Source organism: Oncorhynchus nerka, linkage group LG9b, assembly GCF_034236695.1.
Source record: "Oncorhynchus nerka isolate Pitt River linkage group LG9b, Oner_Uvic_2.0, whole genome shotgun sequence".
Lineage (NCBI taxonomy): Eukaryota > Metazoa > Chordata > Actinopteri > Salmoniformes > Salmonidae > Oncorhynchus > Oncorhynchus nerka.
Window position 1 is genome coordinate 4,259,399 of NC_088424.1, and position 12,655 is coordinate 4,272,053.

Below are 12,655 nucleotides of genomic sequence, written 5' to 3' on the forward strand. Positions count from 1 at the left end.
TGTCCTCATGGTCACACGTCTAGTGTAAATTCAACTCTGCCACAGCTGTGTAGTTACTCTACCATCCTCCCCAAAATGGTGGGGGTTCCACCATAGCCCTGCCAGTGGCTGGCTTTTTCCAAACTCCTCTTTAGGCCCGTGTTCTCTAGTGTTGGTCTTTTTCAAGCCGTCTTTAATTAAAATGAATAAACGCACTCCACTTCGGTCTGTCCCAGTGTCTGAATTCCGAACGCTGGTATTAAAGGTTTACGCCCCAGTTAGGCAGTTTTAGTGTACAGTAGCTCGCTAGAGAGCCTTATGTTTTATTACTGGTTGTTTTTTGATATTATTAATGCACTACTAGCCTGATTGTCTTGTCATTAAAGTGCAATAGGACCAGTGACCAAGTGTTTTGGTTTAGGAAAATGACTAGGCCTACTTCAAATGATTTAGGCTAGCCCATGCATTTGATTGAATCATTTGAACTGATTTATTGTTTTGGTCTCATACTGACACAGGACTAGTCTGGAGGTATTTGGGCTTGGGGCCCATCACAAGATCTGTGCTTTTACAGAGGGAGAGAGCCGTTGGGTCAGACCCATTTTGAAAACTCACAGCAGGCAGGAAACTTAATAGGAGGGACTATGTGCACGCTAGGAACTGACCTAATTGAAACAAATTTGAGCAGTGTAGGGTGAGGTTTGTTTTTCTGGGTATACATAACTCTTTGGCTGTTAGGATCTATTACTATTTGAAATCTTTCAAATACTTAGAGCGTTCGCTTTAGCCTGCCTGAAGGGCCAGGTGGTGGTGGTGGGGGGGGGGGGGGGTTATACTTTTCAAGTCTTTTCAATTGCAACAGGCAAGCTCAATCAACCGCAGATATAGTATTTGAAAATATTGCAAGTAGTATTTGAATCCAGGTCTGGTGTAGTGAGTGTGCGCTGAGCTTGCCTCTTGCTTGTGTGTACATTGTGTTTTTATACGTTTTGGGGAAGTGTGCCTACTGCCTCCTTGCATGTGAAATGTTTTGTCTTACTCAGCCTTTGTTATCCATCATCCTCTTGTCAGCGAGACCAAAGTGTAGGTTTGTGGTACAAAAAGTCACTGTACTAGCTGAAGGGCTGGGAGAACGTTCCTCCCTGGAGGAGCCTGTTGATGTTAATCTGCTTGTGCTTCCGCTCCTCTTGGACAAGTACATTTGGATGGTGAAAGAACATAATGTCTTGTGCTTCGCCGTGTTCATCAACAATTATTTTGAGGGAACCTCGGAGCGTGCGTGTGAGCATTAGAGCCCGAGTAAACAAAAAAGAAGCAGCTGTCCTGCACATCCTGAAGTGTTAATCATGACATGGTGCAATTAGTTGACACACTGATTAGAATGGCACCAAATGTCAACCCATGCAATCGGTCTGTGCTGGTAAAGGTAACCACATCCATATCTGGTTGGAGTCATTAAAACTCGTTTTTCAACCACTCCACAAATGTATTGTTAACCTACTATAGTTTTGGCAAGTCGGTTAGGACATCTACTTTGTGCATGACATGTAATTTTTCCAACAATTGTTTACAGATAGATTGTTTCACTTGTAATTCTCTGTATTACAATTCCAGTGGGTCAGAAGTTTACATATGCTAAGGTGACACGGCCTGGAAAATTCCAGAAAATTATGTCCTTGTTTTAGAAGCTTCTGATAGGCCAATTGACATCATTTGAGTCAATTCGAGGTGTACCTGTGGATGTATTTCAAGGCCTACCTTCAAACTCAGTGCCTCTTTGCTTGACATCATGGGAAAATCAAAAGAAATCAGCCAAGACTTCAGAAAATACACTGCTCAAAAAAATAAAGAACACTTAAACAACACAATGTAACTCCAAGTCAATCGCACTTCTGTGAAATCAAACTGTCCACTTAGGAAGCAACACTGATTGACAATACATTTCACATGCTGTTGTGCAAATGGAATAGACAACTGGTGGAAATTATAGGCAATTAGCAAGACACCCCCAATAAAGGAGTGGTTCTGCAGGTAGTGACCACAGACCACTTCTCAGTTCCTATGTTTCCTGGCTGATGTTTTGGTCACTTTTGAATGCTGGCGGTGCTTTCACTCTAGTGGTAGCATGAGACGTAGTCTACAACCCACACAAGTGGCTCAGGTTGTGCAGCTCATCCAGGATGACACATCAATGCGAGCTGTGGCAAGAAGGTTTGCTGTGTCTGTCAGCGTAGTGTCCAGAGCATGGAGGCGCTACCAGGAGACAGGCCAGTACATCAGGAGACGTGGAGGAGGCTGTAGGAGGGCAACAACCCAGCAGCAGGACCGCTACCTCTGCCTTTGTGTAAGGAGGAGCACTGCCAGAGCCCTGCAAAATTACCTCCAGCAGGCCACAAATGTGCATGTGTCTGCTTAAACGGTCAGAAACAGACTCCATGATTGCCCGACGTCCACAGGTGGGGGTTGTGCTTACAGCCCAACACCGTGCAGGACGTTTGGCATTTGCCAGAGAACACCAAGATTGGCAAATTCGCCACTGGCGCCCTGTGCTCTTCATAGATGAAAGCAGGTTCACACTGAGCACATGTGACAAACGTGACAGTCTGGAGACGCCGTGAAGAACGTTCTGCTGCCTGCAACATCCTCCAGCATGACCGGTTTGGCGGTGGGTCAGTCATGGTGTGGGGTGGCATTTCTTTGGGGGGCCGCACAGCCCTCCATGTGCTTGCCAGAGGTAGCCTGACTGCCAATAGGTACCGAGATGAGATCCTCAGACCCCTTGTGAGACCATATGCTGGTGCAGTTGGCCCTGGGTTCCTCCTAATGCAAGACCATGCTAGACCTCATGTGACTGGAGTGTGTCAACAGTTCCTGCAAGAGGAAGGCATTGATGCTATGGACTGGCCCGCCCGTTCCCCAGACCTGAATCCAATTGAGCACATCTGGGACATCATGTATCGCTCCATCCACCAACGCCACATTGCACCACAGACTGTCCAGGAGTTGGCGGATGCTTTAGTCCAGGTCTGGGAGGAGATCCCTCAGGAGACCATCCGCCACCTCATCAGGAGCATGCCCAGGTGTTGTAGGGAGGTCATACAGGCACGTGGAGGCCACACACACTACTGAGCCTCATTTTGACTTGTTTTAAGGACATTACATCAAAGTTGGATCAGCCTGTAGTGTGGTTTTCCACTTTAATTTTGAGTGTGATTCCAAATCCAGACCTCCATGGGTTGATTAAATTTGATTTCCATTGATCATTTTTGTGTGATTTTGTTGTCAGCACATTCAACTATGTAAAGAAAGTATTTAATAAGAATTTCATTCATTCAGATCTAGGATGTGTTATTTTAGTGTTCCCTTTTATTTTTTTGAGCAGTGTATATATTTAACATAATGCCATCATACTGTCAAGAATTTAGAAAAATAGTATGACATTTTGGCCATATCGCCCAGCCCTAGTGTGAAGTGCAATTGAGATTGCGACATCTGTGGATCTATTAGGGTGGTATGTTAATTGGAGTGGGTCTTGGATGATGGTGTTGATGTGTGCCATGACCAGCTTTTAAAGTGCTTCATGATTACAGATGTGAGTTACGGGGCAATAGACGATTAAAGGTCATATTGCAGAATTATTACACCTGTTGAATGAATGAATGCATTTGACAGATTTTTAAAATGCATTCTTGCGTCAAACAATGCAATACAAAAAGTTGAGACTTATTTCCATTCTGGTCCTCATAACTTTGATGAACAGGGTCACACGATGTGTTCGCTGTAGTTTTGTCAGTTTCCGTTGCACATTCAACTTGTGAAAAGCACAGTATATACAGTGGGGTCTGGAATTATTGGATCCCTTTATAAAGATTAGCAAAAAATAGAAATACTGTTAAATACGTTTTACAAATAATTTATACTAATACAATTTCTCAGAGAGAAAATGTTTAACAAATAATCTAAAAAAATACTATTGGATCCCCGGTTTTCAATAGGCTACTCTATAGCACCCTCTCCTTGTGAGGCTAACGAGATTATTTGGAGAACCCATTGGTGTGCGTGGCCAAAGACCTCTATTCTTGTCATATGACCATAATAATAAATAAAAGACAGACGGCTGCACAGTACAATCGACCTGGCCAAGGCTTTTAACTCTGTCAATCACCGTATTCTTATCGACAGACTCAACAGCCTTGGTTTCTCAAATGACTGCCTCGCCTGGTTCACCAACTACTTCTCAGAGTTAAGTGTGTCAAATCGGAGGGCCTGTTGTCCAGACCTCTGGCAGTCTCTATGGGGGTACCACAGGGTTCAATTCTCAGGCCAACTCTTTTCTCTGTATATATCAACAATGTCGCTCTTGATTCCCTGATCCACCTCTATGCAGACGACACCATTCTGTATACATCTGGCCCTTCTTTGGACACTGTTAACTAACCTCCAGACGAGCTTCAATGCCATACAACACTCCTTCCGTGGCCTCCAACTGCTCTTAAACGCTAGTAAAACCAAATGCATGCTCTTCAACCGTTCGCTGCCCGCCATCGCCCGCCCGGCTAGCATCACTACTCTGGACGGTTCTGACTTAGAATATGTGGACAACTACAAATACCTAGGTGTCTGGCTAGACTGTAAACTCTCCTTCCAGACTCACATTAAACATCTCCAATCCAAAATTAAATCTAGAATGCGCTTCCTATTTCACAACAAAACCTCCTTCACTCACGCTGCCAAACATACCCTCGTAAAACTGACTATCCTACCGATCCTAGAGTTCAGCGGTGTCCTCTACAAAATAGCTTACATTTAACATTTAAGTCATTTAGCAGACGCTCTTATCCAGAGCGACTTACAAATTGGTGCATTCACCTTATGACATCCAGTGGAACAGTAGTGCATCTAAATCTTTTAAGGGGGGTGAGAGGGATTACTTTATCCTATCCTAGGTATTCCTTAAAGAGGTGGGGTTTCAGGTGTCTCCGGAAGGTGGTGATTGACTCCGCTGTCCTGGCGTCGTGAGGGAGTTTGTTCCACCATTGGGGGGCCAGAGCAGCGAACAGTTTTGACTGGGCTGAGCGGGAACTGTACTTCCTCAGTGGTAGGGAGGCGAGCAGGCCAGAGGTGGATGAACGCAGTGCCCTTGTTTGGGTGTAGGGCCTGATCAGAGCCTGGAGGTACTGAGGTGCCGTTCCCCTCACAGCTCCGTAGGCAAGCACCATGGTCTTGTAGCGGATGCGAGCTTCAACTGGAAGCCAGTGGAGAGAGCTGGAGGAGCGGGGTGACGTGAGAGAACTTGGGAAGGTTGAACACCAGACGGGCTGCGGCGTTCTGGATGAGTTGTAGGGGTTTAATGGCACAGGCAGGGAGCCCAGCCAACAGCGAGTTGCAGTAATCCAGACGGGAGATGACGAGTGCCTGGATTAGGACCTGCGCCGCTTCCTGTGTGAGGCAGGGTCGTACTCTGCGGATGTTGTAGAGCATGAACCTACAGGAACGGGCCACCGCCTTGATGTTAGTTGAGAACGACAGGGTGTTGTCCAGGATCACGCCAAGGTTCTTAGCGCTCTGGGAGGAGGACACAATGGAGTTGTCAACCGTGATGGCGAGATCATGGAACGGGCAGTCCTTCCCCGGGAGGAAGAGCAGCTCCGTCTTGCCGAGGTTCAGCTTGAGGTGGTGATCCGTCATCCACACTGATATGTCTGCCAGACATGCAGAGATGCGATTCGCCACCTGATCATCAGAAGGGGGAAAGGAGAAGATTAATTGTGTGTCGTCTGCATAGCAATGATAGGAGAGACCATGTGAGGTTATGACAGAGCCAAGTGACTTGGTGTATAGCGAGAATAGGAGAGGGCCTAGAACAGAGCCCTGGGGGACACCAGTGGTGAGAGCACGTGGTGTGGAGACGGATTCTCGCCACGCCACCTGGTAGGAGCGACCTGTCAGGTAGGACGCAATCCAAGCGTGGGCCGCGCCGGAGATGCCCAACTCGGAGAGGGTGGAGAGGAGGATCTGATGGTTCACAGTATCGAAGGCAGCCGATAGGTCTAGAAGGATGAGAGCAGAGGAGAGAGAGTTAGCTTTAGCAGTGCGGAGCGCCTCCGTGATACAGAGAAGAGCAGTCTCAGTTGAATGACTAGTCTTGAAACCTGACTGATTTGGATCAAGAAGGTCATTCTGAGAGAGATAGCGGGAGAGCTGGCCAAGGACGGCACGTTCAAGAGTTTTGGAGAGAAAAGAAAGGGATACTGGTCTGTAGTTGTTGACATCGGAGGGATCGAGTGTAGGTTTTTTCAGAAGGGGTGCAACTCTCGCTCTCTTGAAGACTGAAGGGACGTAGCCAGCGGTCAGGGATGAGTTGATGAGCGAGGTGAGGTAAGGGAGAAGGTCTCCGGAAATGGTCTGGAGAAGAGAGGAGGGGATAGGGTCAAGCGGGCAGGTTGTTGGGCGGCAGGCCGTCACAAGACGCGAGATTTCATCTGGAGAGAGGGGGGAGAAAGAGGTCAGAGCACAGGTTAGGGCAGTGTGAGCAGAACCAGCGGTGTCGTTTGACTTCGCAAACGAGGATCGGATGTCGTCGACCTTCTTTTCAAAATGGTTGACGAAGTCATCTGCAGAGAGGGAGGAGGGGGGAGGGGGAGGAGGATTCAGGAGGGAGGAGAAGGTTGCAAAGAGCTTCCTAGGGTTAGAGGCAGATGCTTGGAATTTAGAGTGGTAGAAAGTGGCTTTAGCAGCAGAGAGAGAAGAGGAAAATGTAGAGAGGAGGGAGTGAAAGGATGTCAGGTCCGCATGGAGGCGAGTTTTCCTCCATTTCCGCTCGGCTGCCCGGAGCCCTGTTCTGTGAGCTCGCAATGAGTCGTTGAGCCACGGAGCGGGAGGGGAGGACCGAGCCGGCCTGGAGGATAGGGGACATAGAGAGTCAAAGGATGCAGAAAGGGAGGAGAGGAGGGTTGAGGAGGCAGAATCAGGAGATAGGTTGAAGGTTTGAGCAGAGGGAAGAGATGATAGGATGGAAGAGGAGAGAGTAGCGGGGGAGAGAGAGCGAAGGTTGGGACGGCGCGATACCATCCGAGTAGGGGCAGTGTGGGAAGTGTTGGATGAGAGCGAGAGGGAGAAGGATACAAGGTAGTGGTCGGAGACTTGGAGGGGAGTTGCAATGAGGTTAGTGGAAGAGCAGCATCTAGTAAAGATGAGGTCGAGCGTATTTCCTGCCTTGTGAGTAGGGGGGGGAGGTGAGAGGGTGAGGTCAAAAGAGGAGAGGAGTGGAAAGGAGGCAGAGAGGAATGAGTCAAAGGTAGACGTGGGGAGGTTAAAGTCGCCCAGAACTGTGAGAGGTGAGCCATCCTCAGGAAAGGAGCTTATCAAGCTCATTGATGAACTCTCCGAGGGAACCTGGAGGGCGATAAATGATAAGGATGTTAAGCTTGAAAGGGCTGGTAACTGTGACAGCATGGAATTCAAAGGAGGCGATAGACAGATGGGTAAGGGGAGAAAGAGAGAATGACCACTTGGGAGAGATGAGGATCCCGGTGCCACCACCCCGCTGACCAGAAGCTCTCGGGGTGTGCGAGAACACGTGGGCAGACGAAGAGAGAGCAGTAGGAGTAGCAGTGTTGATCCATGTTTCCGTCAGTGCCAAGAAGTCGAGGGACTGGAGGGAGGCATAGGCTGAGATGAACTCTGCCTTGTTGGCCGCAGATCGGCAGTTCCAGAGGCTACCGGAGACCTGGAACTCCACGTGGGTCGTGCGCGCTGGGACCACCAGATTAGGGTGGCCGCGGCCACGCGGTGTGGAGCGTTTGTATGGTCTGTGCAGAGAGGAGAGAACAGGGATAGACAGACCCATAGTTGACAGGCTACACAAGAGGCTACGCTAATGCAAAGGAGATTGGAATGACAAGTGGACTACACGTCTCGAGTGTTCAGAAAGTTAAGCTTACGTAGCAAGAATCTTATTGACTAAAATGATTAAAATGATACAGTACTGCTGAAGTAGGCTAGCTGGCAGTGTCTGCGTTGTTGACACTACACTAATCAAGTCGTTCCGTTGAGTGTAATGGTTTCTACTGTGCTACTGTGCTGCTATTCGGGGCTAGCTGGCTAGCTAGCGGTGTTGATTTACGTTACGTTGCGTTAAAAGAACGACAATAGCTGGCTAGCTAACCTAGGAAATCGCTCAAGACTACACAATTATCTTTGATACAAAGACGGCTATGTAGCTAGCTATGTAGCTAGCTACGATCAAACAAATCAAGCCGTTGTACTGTAATGAAATGAAAAATGTGATACTACCTGTGGAGCGAAGCGAAATGCGACCGGATTGTTGAGTGCGGAAGTTCTGTTACGTTAAGGACGACGAATAGCTGGCTAGCTAACCTCGGTAAATTAAGATAATCACTCTAAAACTACACACTCTAAACTACACAATTATCTTGGATACGAAGACGGCAAAGACAACTATGTAGCTAGCTAACACTACACTAATCAAGTCGTTCAGTTGAGTGTAAGTTGTGCTGCTAATCGGTAGACGGTGGACTAGCTAACGCTAGACGTTAGCTAGCTAGCTAGCTAGCTGCAGGGCGGTGTAGACTGCGTTAAGACGACGAAATACGATAATTACGCAATTATCTATGATACAAAGACGGCTATGTAGCTAGCTAAGAAGAAAAATTGCTAAGATTAGACAAATCAAACCGTTGTACTATAATGAAATGTAATACTACCTGCGGACCGAGTGCAGATGCGACCGCTCGCTCCAACCCGGAAGTTAACTAGCTTCCAATACTCTACTCAGCAAACTGGATGCAGTTTATCACAGTGCCATCCGTTTTGTCACCAAAGTCCCTTATACCACCCACCACTGCGACCTGTATGCTCTAGTTGGCTGGCCCTCGTTACATATTCGTCGCCAGACCCACTTGCGCCAGGTCACCTATTCTATGCTAGGTAAAGCTCCGCCTTATCTCAGCTCACTGGCCACGATAACAACACCACCCGTAGCACGCGCTCCAGCAGGTATATCTCACCAGTCATCCCCAATGCCAACACCTCTTTTGGCCGCCTTTCCTTCCAGTTCTCTGCTGCCTATGACTGGGAAAAAATGCGAAAATTGCTGGAGACTTATATTTCCCTCACTAACTTTAAACATCAGCTATTTGAGCAGCTAAACAATCGCTGCAGCTGTTCATAGCCCATCGGTAAATAGCCCACCCAATCTACCTACCTCATCCCCATATTGTTTTTATTTACTTTTCTGCTCTTTTGCACACCAGTATTTCTACTTCACATCACCATCTGCTCATCTATCACTCCAGTGTTAATTTGCTCAATTGTAATTACTTCGCTACTATGGCCTATTTATTGCCTTACCACCTCATGCCATTTTCACACACCTGTATATAGACTTTCTTTTTTTTTCTTATTTCAACTAGCTTACCTGGTTAAATAAAGGTGAAATACAATTCAAAAATAATGATTGGTTAAATAATTCACCTGTGATTTGTCTTCATTCTAATATTCTCCTCTTCCTTTTATAGTGCCTCTGGAGCCAGTGTTGTTGCCATTGATAATAAAATAGAACAAGCCATGGTAAGGGTTTTTATTGAATCATAATCATTTTTATAGTATCATATTTTGCTCTCATTTTGGTTTTAAACAGTGTCGATGAAATGGAACTACTGTATTGGTAAGGAATGAATCTCAACTAATTTGCTCAGGTGCCACTAATTCAAATAAGTTGCCATCTAGAGACCATCACCTAGTTTTCCTGCTCTGAGCTGGTCGCTGTGTTGATGACGAGGACTAGTTGTTTTCTGTTCTGTCCTCTTGTAATGACTGTTAGCATGTCCCTTGTTTTCTATCTCCTCAGGACCTGGTGAAAAGCCATCTGATGTATGCAGTGCGTGAGGAGGTGGAGGTGCTGAAGGAGCAGATCAAGGAGCTGTTTGAGAGGAACTCTATGCTGGAGCGGGAGAACGCCGTTCTGAAATCCCTGGCCAACAGCGACCAGCTGTCTCAGCTCTCTGTCCGGCCGGCCGACACAAACTCCTCTTGCAGCACGACTCCACAGCAAGGGGTGGGCCAAGGCCAGCCGCAACTACAACTACAGGCTCCACCACAAGCCCAGCTTCAAACACAGCCTCTGCTCCAGGCCCAGTCCCAGCAACTTCAAACCCAGCCTCAGGTGCTGCTTCAGCTCCAGTCCCAGCAACTACAGCCTTTGTCTCAACCCCAGCTCCAGCTTGACACCAGCCAGCCCCCACCTTCGCAGCAACCGCAGCCCAACTTCAACTCCGCTTGAAGTGCACCCTCCCTCCCTATCGAGAGGGGGGAGAAAAAAAAGTAAAAAAACATCCTCCAATTCTAAATTGGCATACGAAGCAAAAAACAATATTGTCTTGTTCGCCACCAGCTTGACCTCCACAACCAAGAGCAGTGCTTCACTGTGTCTGTGTGTGTACTGTATGCCGGCCTTCCCAGTGTTAATGCAATCATCGTGAGAATATGAGCGAGAGAAAGGGGGGTATTTCTTGTGGGGTGCCATGCTGGAGCTTTGACTGACCCACCCAGGGGCAACACACAGAGGAGAGGGGATACTCACGAGGACAAATCATCGTGTCCCAGATTATTTTTTTCATTTTTTTTCAGAGAATCGAGTCGAAGGGGTTTATTTTTAGCCTTGCAGTTTCATGTTGTAAGTAAGTGGGAGAGATCTATTTTCAGAGCCGCGCCACCATTTCTTCTCCATGCATCAGTCTCTAAAGTTCTACTGTTAATGTTTATTTATTACTGGGCTGCTATTTTCATAAAGGAACAATGTCTCACAAAAAAAAAATTATATATAAAAATAAACATTGAGCCTTTTTTTTTTATTACTTTTTTTTTGTCATTAGTGTTAAATAACTGGCCCTACATCCAATGGGCAGTTTATTGCATTAACCAGTCGAATATGTAGGCAATAATAAAGAAACTCTGACACGTCTAACACTAAATGGGCTGTTTAACAATGAAATTGTTTATCCGCATCAGTCAAGATCTAGTTTGAATGTACATTTTGTATAGAGTGTAAAGTATTATGCGCATAGCAAAGTTTGTACAGGTGAACACCAACTCTTGTGACAGGAAATCTGAACATGAATCTGCGGTAGGCTATTTTGACGACAACTTCCAATCCAATTGCTAGTTTCTTTGTCTCAAATTGACAGTTTATTGCCATACTTCCCTGCCCCTACCCTAATATCGTCTTGTGCATTTGATTCCGGGATGGGGGCAAAAAAATGCTGTGAAATCGTTCAAAACCTACTTTGTAACCAAAGATGCAAAGCTGTGTAATTCTATTATTTTTGCACACTTCTATGTATTTTGTTACTTTTTACTCCTTCACAACAAAATATTTTTGTTGCTGTTTAGCATGTTCTGCATGATCTGTAATCTTCAAACCACTTTCTTACCTCATTTTTATTTCAGCACTCTTATTGTAAGATCTGTGAACAATGTAAATGGGAGGGAAAAGACATGGAGACAGAGCTAGGGTTTTGGTTGAGCAACACAAACTAGTGTTAGACACTAGCTGCAAAGAAATGAAGTGAGCCATGTTTTCATTTAAATGGTGTTTGAATTTCATATGCCAATAGTTTTGTTACATTGCAAATTTGTATCTATTTAAATAAATGCAATCTTCCGATTCAAATTTTGTGAAAACCTGAGTACTTTTTTGTGAAATGACTACCCATTAGGAACCACAGGAGACTTGAAGTATTTTAAATTGTCACACTGTGTGTTTTAAAGTCTTTCCATAAATGCCTAAAGGATGTACCATTCTAATTAGTTTGCTTCTAGCAAACGTCACACACTTAACCAGAGAAGAGTAATGGGTCCAATCCCAAATCCTCCCCTAAACCCTGCACCTAGGAGGAATTGATAGGTGTAATCTATCTGGTAATAGCGCCATCTTGCCCTCTGATAGGCTAGGTGAGAGTTTCACCATATTGCTTATACCAATCAAATCATCTATGTGGCTGGAAGGTGTGTTTATGATTCTGAACGGTCAGATGGCTAAGCAACAATGACAAGAATCTGCCATGCTGGGAATCGTAGGTGGCTTGTATCTTGATACCGTGTTTTGACTGATGTTTATGCTAAAATTAGCTAACTAGCTGACTGTAAAGATGCATTTAAAGGATATGTGTTCATTGTGCAAATGTATTTGTTTGAAACTTTTAGTAACTAAATATAGAATACATATTAATAGTCTAAGCCAATCCTGTCTGTTTTGCCCTGTAGTTGTGCACTTGTCAGTTTGGTTGCTAAACAACCAACCCGTCTATAGGGCGCAGGGTTTACAGGAGGATTTGGAATTGGCCTAAAAAGTCTTTCCTACAAGACTGGTTTACCAGCCTGTCGAGAGCAACTCATTCCTTACTGAACGATTTAGTCTGAAAATATGCCCAATCCCAAATCAGCCCCTGGCTCCTCTGCAATTACCTGTGACCTGTACAGAACAAACCCTCAGTTGGAATTTTTGTAAGTGTTCTCAAATTAATTTAGCTGAAAACGTTTGTCCTCTCACTTCATGACTTGACTATTAGCCATGTCATAGCAGTTGGACTCCACACGGCTGACATTGTACCCTACTTATTAACATTTTATGAAGAGCTTGAATACTTATAATAAC

At 45.8% G+C, this 12,655-nt stretch overlaps 1 protein-coding gene across 2 annotated transcripts in view; it reads left to right on the forward strand.

Moving 5' to 3' along the window:
- Nucleotides 1–11,671, forward strand: part of LOC115114134 (TSC22 domain family protein 2-like) — a 46,683-nt gene extending 35,012 nt beyond the window's left edge. For both annotated transcript variants that reach the window (XM_029642142.2, XM_029642143.2), the window contains 2 exons: nucleotides 9,519–9,570; nucleotides 9,851–11,671. In XM_029642142.2, the coding sequence (XP_029498002.2) occupies nucleotides 9,519–9,570; nucleotides 9,851–10,282 (484 nt within the window). In that variant the 3' untranslated portion in view covers nucleotides 10,283–11,671. The remainder of the gene's footprint in view (nucleotides 1–9,518; nucleotides 9,571–9,850) is intronic.
- The last annotated feature ends 984 nt before the right edge of the window (nucleotides 11,672–12,655 follow it).